This window comes from Caloenas nicobarica, chromosome 3, assembly GCF_036013445.1.
Source record: "Caloenas nicobarica isolate bCalNic1 chromosome 3, bCalNic1.hap1, whole genome shotgun sequence".
NCBI classification, from domain to species: domain Eukaryota; kingdom Metazoa; phylum Chordata; class Aves; order Columbiformes; family Columbidae; genus Caloenas; species Caloenas nicobarica.
The window spans coordinates 64,387,259-64,402,705 of record NC_088247.1 but is presented as its reverse complement, the minus strand read 5'-3'; the positions used below and the strand labels follow the sequence as shown (position 1 = coordinate 64,402,705).

The following is a 15,447-nucleotide window of genomic DNA, read 5'->3' as shown; positions in this document are numbered from 1 at the left end:
TCCCTTACAAGCTAAATTATGCTATGATTTAGATTTTTCTCTGCCTTCCAATCCCATTTGGCCCCTGGGAAAAAAAAATGTTTGGGAAAAAAATGTTTGGAAAAAACCCAACATAAAATCTAAAATGCAGAATTTTCAGAGTAAGGACACTAAAGCACTAAACACTTGCATAGCATTTTTATCACAAAGATGATGACACTCAGCAGATAACTGTGATTGTGATATGGAATCTGTTTTTTTAAAAAGTGTGTTTAAATGGAAGTTGTTGACAGTGTGTCACCGGTAATTAGGCAACGTTTTTTTCATACATTGTTGATTTGTGCAATACTAGCTGCTTTCCTTCTCAGTTTGCTTGAGAGATTAAGTAATTTGCATAGGGGTAAACCAGCAAACTTGAAGCAGAAGTAGAAGCTAGGAAATGTGGCTTCTGTTGTACAATGTTCTCAGTGGCAAAGACCTCATGAAGTAGCATTTGCAATGTGCTGTGTTACCTCTTTGCTCTGGTAAAACCATCAAGGCTGTATTCCTTCCTTATAAACTGTTGTTGTTTTATAGTGTCTGTTTGCACATTCCCTGCGGAAATTCTCCATGAGAGACTGGGGTATTGAACAGAAATGGATGTCCATCCTCCTTCCTCTCCTGCTACTTTACAATGGTAATTGTATCCTGGAATTTTTAGAAAAGATCCTTAAAAAAAAAAAATTAAAAAGAGAGAGAGAGAAGGCGGAATGGAATTTGGCCTTGAACATATAAGCAGCTGTTTATAGGGCTTCAGAAAACTAATTAAAAACAAAACAAAAACCAACAACCAACCAAAAATCCCCCAATCAACCGGTAAAGGATGAGGGCTGCCTTGGTTGCAGAGACCATGAGATGGTGGAGTTCAGGATCTCATGTGGCAGGAACAGAATACCAAGCAGAATCACAACCCTGGACTTCAGTAGGGCCAACTTTGGCCTTCTCAAGCAATTGCTAGGGGAAATCCTGTGAGCAAGGGCACTTGAAGGTAAAGGGCCCCAGGATAGTTGGTTGGCACTCAGGGACTGCTTCTACCAAGCTCAAGATCAGAGCATCCCAACATGTAGGAAGTCAAGGAAGGGAGCCAGGAGACCTGCTTGGTTAAATAGGGAACTGGTGAGCAAGCTCAAGTGGAAGAGAAGAGTTTACAGATCATGGAAGGAGGGGCTGGCCACTTGGGAAGAATATAAGGCTGTTGTCTGAGGATGTAGAGAGGCAACTAAGAAAGCTAAGGCCTCTTTAAAATTAAACCTGGCGAGAGGGGTCGAGGACAACAGAAAGAGCTTCTTCAAATACATGGCAAATAAAACTAACACTAGAGGCAATGTAGGCCCACTGATGAATGGGGTGGGTGCCCTGGTGACAGAAGATACAGAGAAGGCAGAGTTACTGAATGCTGCCTTTGTCTCTGTCTACTCTGCAAGAGGCTGTCCTGAGGAGCCTCGTACCCATGAGACCCCGGAGGAAGGCAGGACAATGGAGGAGTTTGCCTCAGCTGATGAGGACTGGGTTAGGGAGCAATTAAGCAATCTGGACGTCCATAAATCCATGGGTCCAGATGGGATGCACCCGTGGGTGCTGAGGGAGTTGGCTGAAGTCATTGCTGGACCACTCTCTATCATCTCTGCTAAGTCGTGGGAAATGGGAGAGATACCTGAGGACTGGACCAAAGCAAATGTCACTGCAGTCTTCAAAAAGGGCAGGAAGGAGGACCCAGGTCACTATAGACCGGTCAGTCTCACCTCCATCCCTGGAAAGGTGATGGAACAACTTATCCTTGGCACCATCTCAAGGCATATCAAGGATAAGAAGGTCATTAGGGGCAGTCAACATGGCTTCACCAAGGGGAAGTCGTGCTTAACCAACCTCATAGCTTTTTATGAGGACAGAACCAGGTGGATAGATGATGGCAAAGCAGTGGATGTGGTCTATCTTGATTTCAGTAAAGCATTTGACACAGCCTCCCACAGCATCCTTGCTGCTAAACTGAGGAACTGTGGTCTGGATGATCGGGTAGTGAGGTGGACTGTGAACTGGCTGAAGGAAAGAAGCCAGACAGTTGTGGTCAATGGAGCAGAGTCTAGTTGCAGGCCTGTAATTAGAGGAGTGCCTCAGGGGTCAGTTCTGGGACCAGTACTATTCAATATATTCATCAGTGACTTGGATGAGGGACTAGAGTGTACTGTCAGCAAGCTTGCTGATGACACCAAACTGGGAGGAGTGGCTGACACACCAGAAGGCTGTGCTGCCATCCAGAGAGACCTGGACAGGCTGGAGAGTTGGGCAGGGAAAAATTTAATGAAATATAACAAGGGAAAGTGCAGTCTTGCATCTGGGCAGGAGCAACCCCAGGTTCCAGTATAAGTTGGGGAACGACCTGTTAGAGAGCAGTGTAGGGGAAAGGGACTTGGGGGTCTTGGTGGACAGCAGGATGACCATGAGCCAGCACTGTGCCCTTGTGGCCAATGGCATCCTGGGGTGTATTAGAAGGGGGGTGGTTAGTAGGTCGAGAGAGGTTCTCCTTCCCCTCTACTCTGCCCTGGTGAGACCTCATCTGGAATATTGTGTCCAGTTCTGGGCCCCTCAGTTCAAGAAGGACAGGGAACTGCTGGAGAGAGTCCAGCGCAGGGCAACAAAGATGATGAAGGGAGTGGAGCATCTCCCTTATGAGGAAAGGCTGAGGGAGCTGGGTCTCTTTAGCTTGGAGGAGAGGAGACTGAGGCATGACCTCATTAATGTTTATAAATATGTAAAGAGTGAGTGTCATGAGGATGGAGCCAGGCTCTTCTCGGTGACAACCAATGATAGGACAAGGGGCAATGGGTACAAACTGGAACACAGGAGGTCCCACTTAAATATGAGAAGAAACTTCTTCACAGTGAGGGTGCCAGAGCACTGGAACAGGCTGCCCAGGGAGGTTGTGGAGTCTCCTTCTCTGGAGACATTCAAAACCCACATGGACGCCTTCCTGTGTAACCTCATCCAGGTGTTCCTGCTCTGGCAGGGGGATTGGACTAGATGATCTTTCGAGGTCCCTTCCAATCCCTAATATTCTGTGATCCTGTGAGCCAAACAAAAAACCCCACAACCCTTTTCAAGTGTATCAAATTCAAGGGTATAATAAGTAGGTGGATTTAATTCTTTTCAGTCACATGAATGTCAACTCCATTTGTTTAAGGCTCTGATTGGAAGAGGTGTCTGCAACCCCATACTGAACCTTTCATATAGTGACATGTAAATGCAATTTCTGTGTTTGTCTGCTAAGTCTTACTTCTTCATTTTTCAGATACTCGTGCTTTAGTTAAAAATGGACACTACGTTTAGTCTGGTAAACGACATCAAATTCTAGCACTCTCTAGCAGTACCAAAATAATATTTGCCTTTCAGTCAGCCTATGATAATTTTTTTAGGTCATCACCAAAACCAGTGGTTTAGTAGAAAGTCTAATAAAACCTGAAATCTTCTAGAAATGTTGGCAACCATTTCAAATTATTTGTACAGCACGAGGGATTGCTGCTAGAGGCACCCTTTTCTTTGTCAATAACTTTAAGATAAAGCAAACTTCAATTTCATTTACTGGTGTAATTTGAAAAATCTATGGTTCTTTGTTCCTCTGAAGACACATTCTGCTTTACTTTTTTATGAAAAAGACTGATGGAAAAGACTCTGCTTTTCCACTCTGTTTAATTTTTTTTTTTTTCCTTATTTTGTTACAGATCCGTTTTTCCCCCTTTCTTTTCTGGTGAACAGCTGGTTTCCTGGAATGCTGGATGATCTATTCCAGTCACTGTTTCTGTGTGCACTGTTGTTGTTCTGGCTTTGCGTCTACCATGGTATAAGAGTACAGGTAAGGGTGCAGCATTATCTACTAACTGAGAAGACAGTACTTGTTTTTTCAGTTCCCTCAAAAGGTGACAAAAATGAAACCAGAGTTTTTTAAAAGACACATTTATTTTATTTTTAAAGTGCAATGTGACACTGAAGCTTTGGTGTAAAAACAGTTTGTGAAGTAGATTGTCTTGAGGCTACCCTGCCTAAATGAGATAGATGGGACAGTCCACTCTAAACTATTGCAAGACATTGTTCAGAATTATGCAGGGTTTTGTTGTTGTATATGGTGGTTGATAGTTTTTTAAACCACTGCATAAGATAAATATGAATTCTAGAGCAGTATTCTGTATTCGCAGTGTCAGTGAAATATGTGGGACATTATAAACAGGATGCTCCAAATTTACTGCATCTAATTAACACAAATTATGATACAATTTTATGTCTTCTGTAATGACTTGGGCAGGTTAAAAATGCAGACAGCAAGTCTCTTAATCTAGTTCATGCTGAATGAAACAAAGATGATAGTTATTTTATTCTGTCAAGAATGAATGAAATCTCAAATGTGGGTTCACTCCTTCACCACTCTATTGTTTTCTCAACAGGGGGAAAGGAAGTGCTTAACTTTCTATCTGCCCAAATTCTTTATTGTTGGACTATTGTGGCTGGCCTCAGTTACACTGGGAATTTGGCAAACGTAAGTAATTTAAAATTTAGTGCAAAATAACAAGCCGAGAGTGTTCAAGAATGAGAAGATTGTAATTAGTGGTATCTGTTTCTTAATGCTCTGATTATGGTATAGGAATGGAGTTCAAATGCTTACATCTTTCTGTTTTGCAAATTGTGACTGATTTGAAAACAGAATTCCCCATGGATGATCTAGTAATACATAATTTTATAAATTGGATTGAGATCTAGAAATCACTACTTTGTCAATCTGTTGTGGCACGCTTCCCCACCCAGAAAACTCTCAGTTCTGGTACATTTGTAGCTTCTAAACCATTTTAGTCTCGAGTGTTTGCCTGTGATTTTATTTCTCAGAAGGAAGATACCTTCTAACCTTCTCCATGGTGTTGTACATTGCTGAAGGCAGCGCAGTTGCAGGAAATGCTCGTGCTAACGCCCTATCAGCAGAATTGCTATGAGGGAAGGGCTTATACTGCAGTTATTTCTTAAGCATCATTCTTATCACTAAGGATAAAAGTTAAACACTAAATCCTGAAGGAAATTTACAAGATTATATGTTTTCTAAAAAATAAGTGGGGAGATCAGACATGCTTACCACTGAAATCCTCCAAATTCCCTCAAAGCTGAGTTTGGGAAGAAGGATGATGTTATGTACTGTAAACTGTCATGATTCTATTGGAATCAATGGCATTGCACCAAGTTATAGAGCCAAAACCTGTAGCTATAAACTCTGTACAGTAACTTTAAACCTTTTCTTTGTTAGTGGGTTTCTCAGTCACTACGGCTTTTTGACCTTGCCTTGTGTAATGGTGTAAGTGCCATTTTTTCATTTTGAATCTTTTCTAGTGTTAATGAAGTGCATGATCCTACATATCAATACAGGGTTGATACAGGTAATTTCCAGGTAAGTCAGAAATGTTTTCTTGCTATTAAACTGTCAGGTGGAGTTAAGCAATAAAAGTAAGTGGCATTTGTTCTTCTATTAAAAATCTATAAAACAATTTAGAAAATATTGAAAGCTGGTCAGAGGGTCTTGCTCCGACTGGGGTACTTTTAGTTTTGCTTTAGATCACGCACAGGCCATACCGAGCTTCATCCCAATGAGAAAAGTAAATTATCTTGCAAATCTAGAGACAACACCACAAGTTTAATCATGGGCTCATGACTGTTGGGATTGAAAGTAAGTTTTTTAAGCCTCTTATGAAGTTAGTTTTGTACATCTTTACTCCTGCCAAATCCTCTCTTCTAGTAAAGGAAGATCTGATTTGTAGGGGTCCTTGTATTGTTCTAAGGAGCTGTGTTTTTAGAAAATAATTGATATTCGTTTCCCTGTGAACTCAGTAAACAAAATGATTACTTCTGGTAAACGTCCATTCTCTACATTCCCCCAAAATCTACCATGATGTATAGCCATCCTTGTTTTGTACTTCCTTTCATAAGCCTATTTTCCTTTAATAAATTGACCATTCTATGTTGTGCTTTGGGAAATGATGATTTCTATTGAGGGAAGAAGAAATAGACCAGATCTTGTTAAATAATAAAAACTTACACTCTTCTTACAGGGAATGAAAATCTTCTTCCTTGTGGTGGCAACCACATATATTCTCTACCTTTTGTTCCTGATAGTGAGGGCATGCTCGGAACTTCGTAACATGCCTTACGTTGGTAAGGAATATTTCTTTTGATTCTTCCCCAAAGAGGCTTGCTTCTCCTAGATGTAGGTGCAAATTCGCTAATAACAACTTTTCTCAATTTTTTTCAGATCTCAGGTTAAAATTCTTGACTGCATTAACCTTTGTAGTGCTTGTCATTAGGTAAGGCTTTTCAAAGTACATTTCTCAGTACTGTAACTTTTATAAGTTTTTTTTCAGGGCTTTGAATACATTTTCTTTATAATAGTAAAATTGTCAATGAAACTGAGGAATGTCTTTTGATATATTGTTATGGCAAGCATTTCTTAATTTTTAACCCTTCTGGAGGCTTTTAGAGCTAACTTTATATTATTTCTGTTACCAGAGTAATACACTGCAAGACTTAGAGTTTCACTTAGCAGAGATCTTTTCTGTACTGCTGAGTGGCCTACAGTGCACCGTTCACCTCTTTTGGTGCTTTGTAAGCTTCACTTAGTCAAAGCAGAAGTCTAGAATTAGTTTCTTAGATTATTGTTAATATCTGTCTCCCCTGCTCCAAGCAGTTATTCCAAATTACTGTTGACTCTTGGATTGTCTGTAGTGGATGAAATCTGAGGGAAACAGACCATGATGGGGTTTTATTTCTGCTTTACTGAGCTGACTGCTGACTTTTAGTCGCAAAAGAATTATTCTTAATTTAGAACTATGAAAGCAAATGTGTCTTGAAATAAATGGTGAGCATGTTAACAATTATTTTCTCATACACTCTAGTATCAAGCTACCATTTCAATTTTGTGGTTTAAAGAGCCAGTATACCTATAAGGTTTATCTTTTTTTTTTTTTTTCTCCTCCACAGCATTGTTATTCTCTACCTACGCTTTGGAGCACAAGTTCTACAGGACAACTTCGTTGCTGAGCTGTCAACTCATTATCAGAATTATATCCTTGTGTGGTGATACAGCTCAAGTTAGGAATGTTAATCTGTTTTTGTGCAGAAGGTATTTGAAAATCATGTACCTAAAGACTGAGACATTTGACTTATAGGTGGGCTTTTGAACTTCAGTCCATTTTGATTGAAGCTCCATGTCAGCATTTTGTAATGGCTCTTTGTGAGCTGAGACAGTTTCAGTCTAATTTGTTTACATCACATAAATCACAACTTCATCCGATGCTCTTCAGAAGGAATGAAGGCCTAGATATGTGTGCATTCAAGTAATTTTAACAAGTTATTTTGACAAATTTGGCTGTATTTGCTGCATGAATTCAGTTCGCTGTATACCTATCAGTTGGCATGGAGTGTACCAAAATCATTGAGAAATGAATAGTTTAGAAGTGACTGAAAACGTGTTTCTTTCTGTATTGGTCCAAGTCTACACATGGAAGAAGTCATAGCAGAGAATTTCAGTGATTTGAGAGAGACTATTTCTGATGTCTATTGGCAACAGGATTACAAACTGTATTTCTGGACCTGAACCATGAGATCCTAGTTCATTTTAATTTCTGAAAGTGCCTGTGTGACTGCAACTGCTCGGATTACTGATAAACTTAAATATGTGTTGGGAGTTAGTAGAAAACTGTGTGTAAAACCTTTAGTATTTTTGCAAAGTGATGGCAAGAAGCCACGTTCAGAGTTCTATCTACAGATAGTCCTTTCTCTTTCCTTCTCAATCACCGTGCCAAGGAAGAAATTTTTTTATAAGTAAAACAACAACAATATAAAAAACCCACCTGAACACCCACCACTTACTTGGCTTTCTTTTGCCATTGAAGGCAGAACTATTCAATTTACCGTGCACTCCACCACTCAAGAGTAGACCTCATCTCAGCAAATGTTACTTGTGTTAAAGCTTTGTCTTCAGTGGGAGCTTTACCTTGAAATAACTTGAGTACATTAGTTGTCATTGAATTTAAAACACACAGTTTGGTTTAGCAATTTATGATCTCAAACTTTAGTGAGGTAAACATCCTTTCCATTGAAACTGCTTATGTATGGTTTAGGTCTTGTTTCCAAAGTTAATATATATGGAGCTATATTGAGCAATATCCTTGACACTTAATACCAGCAGAATTCTTATCATTTTATGGTTTATTGAACTTTTATCTCTACACATTAGCCTTCGTGTATTCCCCTTCAAAGAATGCACTATATGGTAAGTGTAAGCAGTTGTCTGGCAAACTGGATGACAAGACCTGGCATATTAACACATACTGCGTAATATCTTTATATTTTGTTTTTCTTGTTACTGTTTTAGTTTGCTTTGAGTTAACATAAGCAGAAGCTGCACTGCTCCTGAGCAAATTAGTATTGAAATATGAAGGAACAGATAAAATGCATACAAGTGATTAGCTAGACTTGAATTCTTATGCACTTAGATTAAGCTTGTCATCAATACGATATCTGCATATAATGCACTAAGTTTTGCACTGACTCACAGGCAATCCTTAAGGAGCAACAATACTTCATTTGTACTTTGTTCTAACAAAGGTTAACATTGGCATGCTGGTAAACTGGACTCTGAAATAGGTAACATGCTATTGAAAAAGTGGGAGTGAAGCTGATCTCTAACATGGGAGGAACTTCGGGGAACTTGCCATGGGGAGAGGGCTGCACAGGAGCCTGCAAAGATCATCTGGTCCAGCCTTTCATGGGAAAGGGAGCCTACATGACATTGTGTAGCACCCTGTCCAATCACATCTTGCATGCTGAGAAGTATTCAGGGGGAAGGCACTAAGTAGTGGAGCTAGTCCTTTCTGTAAACTTTTTAGAGTTGAGATGGATGGAACTGTTACAGAAGAATGGTATTTTTCCATTAAGAAAGACAAGAGAAATGGCTGTGTGAGGATAAAGTTAGAAACTTGCTGTTGTGCTGCAAGAAGTATTAGTTTATAGAAGGCAGAAATTAAGAGACTGCCAGGAAAAAAATGTTTATGGCAAATTGCTGGATCATATTTTACTTGCATATAATTATGAACTGCAGCTAAGCAGCAGAGAATACAGAAGAAATGAAGGCCTTAAAACAAGGTAGAGGGAATTGTCATAAATAGCCAACGGAAAGTATTTGTTTCCTTTCATCTCACCATAAAGGTACAAGTCTGTCCTTCATGCATTACAGGATTGAAAAATAACTGGCTAATCATTGACTTGCATACAAAGGATTACAACTTCGGTCTACTATGTTTGTAGCTTAGAAATAACCAAGACATTAAAGAAGCCTGTACTTTTGAATAATGATTAAGAACCTAATTACCCATATGTGCAGGTTGAAATAATATGACATGGGAAACTGCATAAGGGAGGAAATTCACTTATACAACATGGAGAATATCTATCTAAAAATACGATGAGATAGTTATGTCATCTCCTTAACTTTTAAGAATAAATACCATGATGTGGCTGAAGGGTAAGGAATTTAAAGGAGAGAGTTCCTGTTTGGATATAGTTTTGTTGAATTGTAGTTGTAGCTGCCTTGGAAGTTGTTGAGTCCGTTGCTACAGTGTTGGGTTGGAAGTACAACCACATTTCTATATTTAATGCACTAAATTAGCCATTGTTTGTATTTTCCAGAATCACAGCTGAAAGACAATCCTGCTTTTTCTATGCTGAATGATTCAGATGATGATGTGATTTATGGGTAAGATTATAAAACACCTATGGAGAGTTACTTTCTGTGTGTTATTTTTGTAATGTTCTTTTCCATAGTCATTAAATAAGTGAAGGATTTGTAAGTTGTTAGTGAAAGTATTCTGCCTAAAGAACAGAAACATAGCCTTATTCTGAAGCAGAAATGCAATAAGAATGCATGTTTTTGTTTTTCCTTTCTTTGGTTTCTAAAAGGGATTGCCATGGCACTGATACAAACAGGTAAGAAAGTATCAGGATGCTGGTAGGTCATGGAGTGCAGGCAGCAAGAGCTGTGAAAGGGAACGACTTCCTGTTAAACCGGGTAGGATTGCAGGAGTCAGGTGGAGTTGGTAAAGAGGCAGTTCATATGTAAATGCTTCAGAGAACGAGAATGACTCTTTTTAAGTGTCCATCACTTGCTGAAATAAGAATAAACAAACTCAGTATCTGCCCTTGATAGTTTCACTTCTTACTGAAGACACTGAAGCAGCTGGAATAGTGAGGATGGAGTTAATACCGCAGTAACCTGAGCAAGTTTGCGCTAGACACGCTATATGCATTGTCTGAGATGGCTTGCCTTTGTTTTGGTAGATGTGTAGTGGTAGTACCAGCTTGCTTCTGTGCCAATCCTTGAGAAAAGTGGCTTGTAGTTAGTGGAATAACTTTTATTATGCCCCCTGGAGAGGTGTCATATATATTGCTTGTATCTCCAACAAGGAAGGCAAACACATACCAATTTCTCACCCAAATAACAATTTGATGCCTCAGTTTAGTTTAGAAGTTTCCTGTTTATTTTGGACATCCTATCAGAAGTTTTAACAAGTATCTGTTTCACAGGAGTGACTATGAAGAAATGCCACTTCAGAACGGCCAAGCTATTAGAGCCAAGTATAAAGAGGAATCAGACAGTGATTGATTGCTTTTTATGTAGACAGACTTGTTCCACTGGAATTAAACCAATTTTGAAGTTTTCCTAGATGGATAACTTCCTTGGCGTCCTTACAGTCTGCTGTCACCTGAACACCGACCCCCAGGAAGGACATCCTGTTTCTGTTTACAAAGTTAAAACTGAAAAAAAAGGAATGCTTGAAAAGGGTGTGGTGAAAACTTAAGAAACCCAAATTTTTACGTCTTATAAAATTCCTGATAGCGGGCTGTCTGTGGACTAAAATCTTTAGGTCTATTTCAATTTAGAAGTGTCACTGATTATGTGCTGATTTTAAAATTGCTTCCTTGCTGCTTTTTTGTTTGTTTTTGAGAATTATGTACAGCATACTGTCATTCATCTGTTGCATTTGTGTTAGCTTTTTTGTATGTTGCCCACTGCTGTATGAAGTGCCTCATTTCTCTTTCAATTTTCTACCTTGGTCTTTTGAGCTGGAGACGGGAAATGAAGTGGTTTACGCTTTTCACAGCTGTCCGGTCTTCCTTTGAAGAAGTGATATAGAATTAAGACAATTTTTATAATTCATTTAAACGAGCTTACCAGATTTGTGAGAGATATGTGCAAATAGTCAAATTCTAGTAAGCCAAAATAGCCTCAGTGTTGCAAAATTATTTGTCGAATATGTTTCATAACATGCTTTACTGCCAGAATAGAAGTGTGTTTTGCTTTTTTTTTTTTTTTAAACAGCCCTTTCAAATGGAAATATTTAGGCAGCAAGAAATATCAGAAGGAAGCTAGTACTCTTCTTTCTGGGTTTTTTGTATGCTGGAGGAGATTGTTACACTTACAGGGAATACAGTATGAAAGTTTCATAGAGAATTACAATTTCAAATTTCCAAACTTTTCATTTTTGGGGGCTTTTTCTACTTCAGAATTTTTCCTTAAGTTGTATTAATAGATAGTTGATCTACACCCTAGGAACAGTCGTGGTTGCTGATGTATTGAACGTGCCATGAGAGTTAGTTTTTGAGCATGTCCTGTGTGTAGTTCAACTCCTTTGTCATACAACACTCACCACGTGTACTGATTGAAACTTTTACTAGCGCATTTTGTGATTATCTGTATTCCAGTCTGTGCTGGAACAAAGTTATATGGGAATTCAGTATCCCTGGTACAACATTGTTCAGTTCTTTATTTAAGTGGATACTGTTTGTTTCCAACTACTTTTGTTTTCAGGTACTTGACCTGCCTGCAAGTATCTTTTTTTTTTTCCCCATGGATTCCTAACTGTGATTTACTCTTGTAAAATTTTTCTGCCCTGCTGCTGTAGGAGACTCTCAAAAGCACTGTTAATATGTTAGACAGGAAATGGTGCTGGCATATGCTAGGGAATCATGCTCATCTTTGAAATACTTTAAGCAGAAGAGTGCAATGAAGTCCTATTAGACTTACTGAATTGTATTGGGGAAAAAGATTTGTTCTGCTTTGATGCAAAAACTGTTCTAGACCATTCCCTTTACAATAACCTCCTGGTAACTGTTCAAGAGCACGAAAGGGAGACTTCACAGGGTAGCAGTTTGCTCAGAGAGGACCAAAGGAACTGCTTCATGTGGTTGCATCCTTGCTGTCATAGAGCAGTTCAGATTAAATCAGTGCTCTGCTAAAGACAAGTGTGGTAAGATACTGTGTGTGTGAGAGAAAACTTTATAAAATTATGTAGAGCTTTGAAACTTTTTGAAAGTATTTGAAATTTAAAACTTTCGGTACCAGGGATCATTTATTTGTTAGAAGCCAAAGCACTATGATACAGTTACAGCAAGGAAACTGCTGGGGAGGAGGCAAAGGTTTTTTCCTTTTCTTAATTAATTGGTGTCAGTTTAGAAGAACATATAGGAAAACACTAAAGAAGCATTTCAAGTTAGTGATCTGTGGGTGTTTTTGTTTTTCCCCTCAGATAACTGTAGTAAGTTGTACCTTCAGCACTCCCTTTCACAGTTGTTTGTTTTTTGTTTTGGTTTTTGTTTTTAACAAGTACGGGAGATGATCTTTGTATCCTAAAAGAGAAGAGCTCATTCTCATTTTTGCTATTCCCCAGATGACTCTTCTGAGGCTTACAGCTGTTTGAAATTGCAGAGTCAGACTTGGGAGCCAACTAGGCATCCTTTGCATACCCCAAATCCTTTTGACTTTTATTGGAGTAACAGTGGGCACAGGAATTAAGTATTCAGAAATTGGTATTTACATGATCCTTAAATATTCAGACCTTTTTGGCTCTGATATTCTTTAATTCTGTTCTAAATTGTTCTGAAGAGATAAAATGTTTGATTTGACCAATGTGCAAAGTATACTAATGTTTCTTATCACAGTCTGAACTGATTGTTACAGTTAACCCTGAAATACAGTGTCATGCTTTGGGATTTTGTTAACTAATGAAAATATTTTTAATCTAACTTTAAGATGAAGATTTTCTTCTAAGCTGTTCTCAGCCCATTTCGCTTGCCATTTTGTTTGCATTTAATTTTCAACATCACTACATTCCTAGTGGAAACAGAAAAGCTGAGAATGGGAAATGTGTACTTAAACTTTAAGCATCTCACTATGAAAATAGTGCAAAAATAGTTTCCGTGTTAATTTTTAGAGATTGTATTTATGCAATGTTTGCCATGCAAAAAAGCTTTGTATTTCAGAAGTGCTAGAGTATAATGGTAGCTTGGTTGAAGCATTGTCGCATCAAATTCAATATACAGTAAAAAGGCAGAAGCAGTCAAGCAGATGAGGAAATAGTTTTGCTAGCAAGAAATCTCAGTTTTGCTCCTCCTATTTCCACAACTGGCAAACAGAGACAGTATTTGAGGAATATTACAATATGGATTGTAAACAGCTCGGGAGTAGGTGGCATAAATTCACCTCTGAGTGTATGGTATTGTAACCTAAGGGTGAAACAGAAGAGATCTGGATAAGAAACTAGCCTGGCTTTCTTTTCATTACTGCTGAAGTAATTAAGTATTTCCATCACTAGTGGAACTGTATAAAATGAGACGAGTATGCAAAAAAGCCCCACAGCGCAGTGTCCCTGCTCAGGAGACACCGCCTATTAAATAACTGCAAGACTTCCATGCACACAATGATCAAGAGGGACTTTCAAGAAATCAATAGTCATTGAGTGTGAGCAATTCATGGCAACCATTTTCTGGAGTATGTCCTTTAAAAATACAGTTGGTGTTGGAATTGGTTGGAAGCTTTCCTAGGACTGGCAAAGAAAAGGAAGCATAAGGCTTAACACCAGTAAGGACCAGCTAGTGCAACAGACCCAGGGCACTAATACTGGGCAAAATGTGAGGATCTGAGCCAAAAGACAACTTTGTCTCCATAGTCACCTAATTTTGCCTCCATTTCCTTTTGCTTATGCCAGTAATAAACTGTGCATTACTGTAAAATTTTTTTAGAAGCTTGTAAATATGTAAAGTGAAAATACGGAAAAATTGTGTACCAAAATGGTATAAAAATGTGTAAGATAAATGCTCTGTTTAATGAGAAGCTGTAATTAAATGCTGCTTTGAGAAAGTGTGCATGAGGACATGTTAAATATTCTATGTGTCTAGAAGTTGTGTTAATGACAGCAAATTATCCATTTATGTTGGAAAACTTCATGCGAATATGGAATATGAAGGAAAAAATATTTTACTTCAACCAAAATTGGGTATTGAGTTTCTTGGAAGACTTCATGTGCATAATCATTGTTAAATATGTTCATAATAAAGTTTTATACCTTTATATTGTTTCTTGGTTTTATTTTCCTTCTAGTGAATGACTAACTGTACTATTTTCATAACTTACACATATTTTCAGTTTACATGGATTTTCTTATCCATATTCAAACTTGGTTAATTGCATAAGGATGGGATCCAAGAGACTGTGTCAGCACAGATTAACCGGGGAATGATGTTTTGTTTTTTATTACCCTGCCTGAGCTTGAAGGTAGAAGGACAGGTTTCTAATCTTCCTAAGAAATACGCTAGCCAATTTACAAAGGGGAACTGGCATTCTCAAATGGTTTAACAGTGGCTTTGCCAAGGCTGCTGTGGTTATACTGGCAGTAAAACTCCTCTGGTGAATGTTAGTGCTTGCTACCTTTCTGCCAAACATGCATGCTTCATGGTAGCTGCTGTCAGATGCCTCTGTCGGCAGGGCTGCAAGTTTTCCTACTTACCCTGCAATGATGCAGCCTCTCAGCACCCCCAGGAAGGGCTGCCCCACCTTCAACCCAGTGGCCAGTAATGAAAAAATTGGTTTATGGATGGTGGAGATGCTGATGTCATTTGTCACCTTATAGTGCTGTATCTTCCAAAAGTCACCAGCATGTCACCCTCTACTTAGGGTGATGCCATTCCTTGTATAAACTCGAGACCGATCTCGTGTGCTGAATAAAGCAGCTGTAAACATCTCTGCACAAATGGATGCACAACTTCCTCCTGCTTTAATATTGGAGATGGCAGTGCTCATTGACCAGCAGCTGTTAATTCTCAAGCCATTTCCTTAGGTTACAATTAAAATAGTTAACGGTGGAAGATAGGTCATACTCATTTGTTGCAGTTACTGTGAATGATGAGCCTCACCCCTCCCATCTGGATCAGGGCTGACATGCCCCTGCTCTCTATAGCTGTGGTCATATGAAGAGCTGTGGCTGTAAGCTACAGACAGGAAACAGAGGCTGATTTCATAATTACCTTCCTGAATACTCCAGCCCATCGCTTATGCTATTTTTTTTCCACAGC

General features: G+C 38.8%; 1 protein-coding gene across 1 annotated transcript in view; it reads left to right on the top strand.

Annotated features, from left to right (window-relative positions):
• The window catches only part of TMEM181 (transmembrane protein 181), a 38,593-nt gene extending 24,199 nt beyond the window's left edge, over positions 1-14,394 (top strand). Inside the window, exons 8-17 of the mRNA XM_065631145.1 lie at positions 556-655; positions 3,735-3,865; positions 4,452-4,543; positions 5,380-5,437; positions 6,096-6,198; positions 6,296-6,347; positions 7,021-7,103; positions 8,225-8,314; positions 9,730-9,796; positions 10,624-14,394. Coding sequence (XP_065487217.1) covers positions 556-655; positions 3,735-3,865; positions 4,452-4,543; positions 5,380-5,437; positions 6,096-6,198; positions 6,296-6,347; positions 7,021-7,103; positions 8,225-8,314; positions 9,730-9,796; positions 10,624-10,702 — 855 coding nt within the window. The 3' untranslated portion in view covers positions 10,703-14,394. The remainder of the gene's footprint in view (positions 1-555; positions 656-3,734; positions 3,866-4,451; positions 4,544-5,379; positions 5,438-6,095; positions 6,199-6,295; positions 6,348-7,020; positions 7,104-8,224; positions 8,315-9,729; positions 9,797-10,623) is intronic.
• The last annotated feature ends 1,053 nt before the right edge of the window (positions 14,395-15,447 follow it).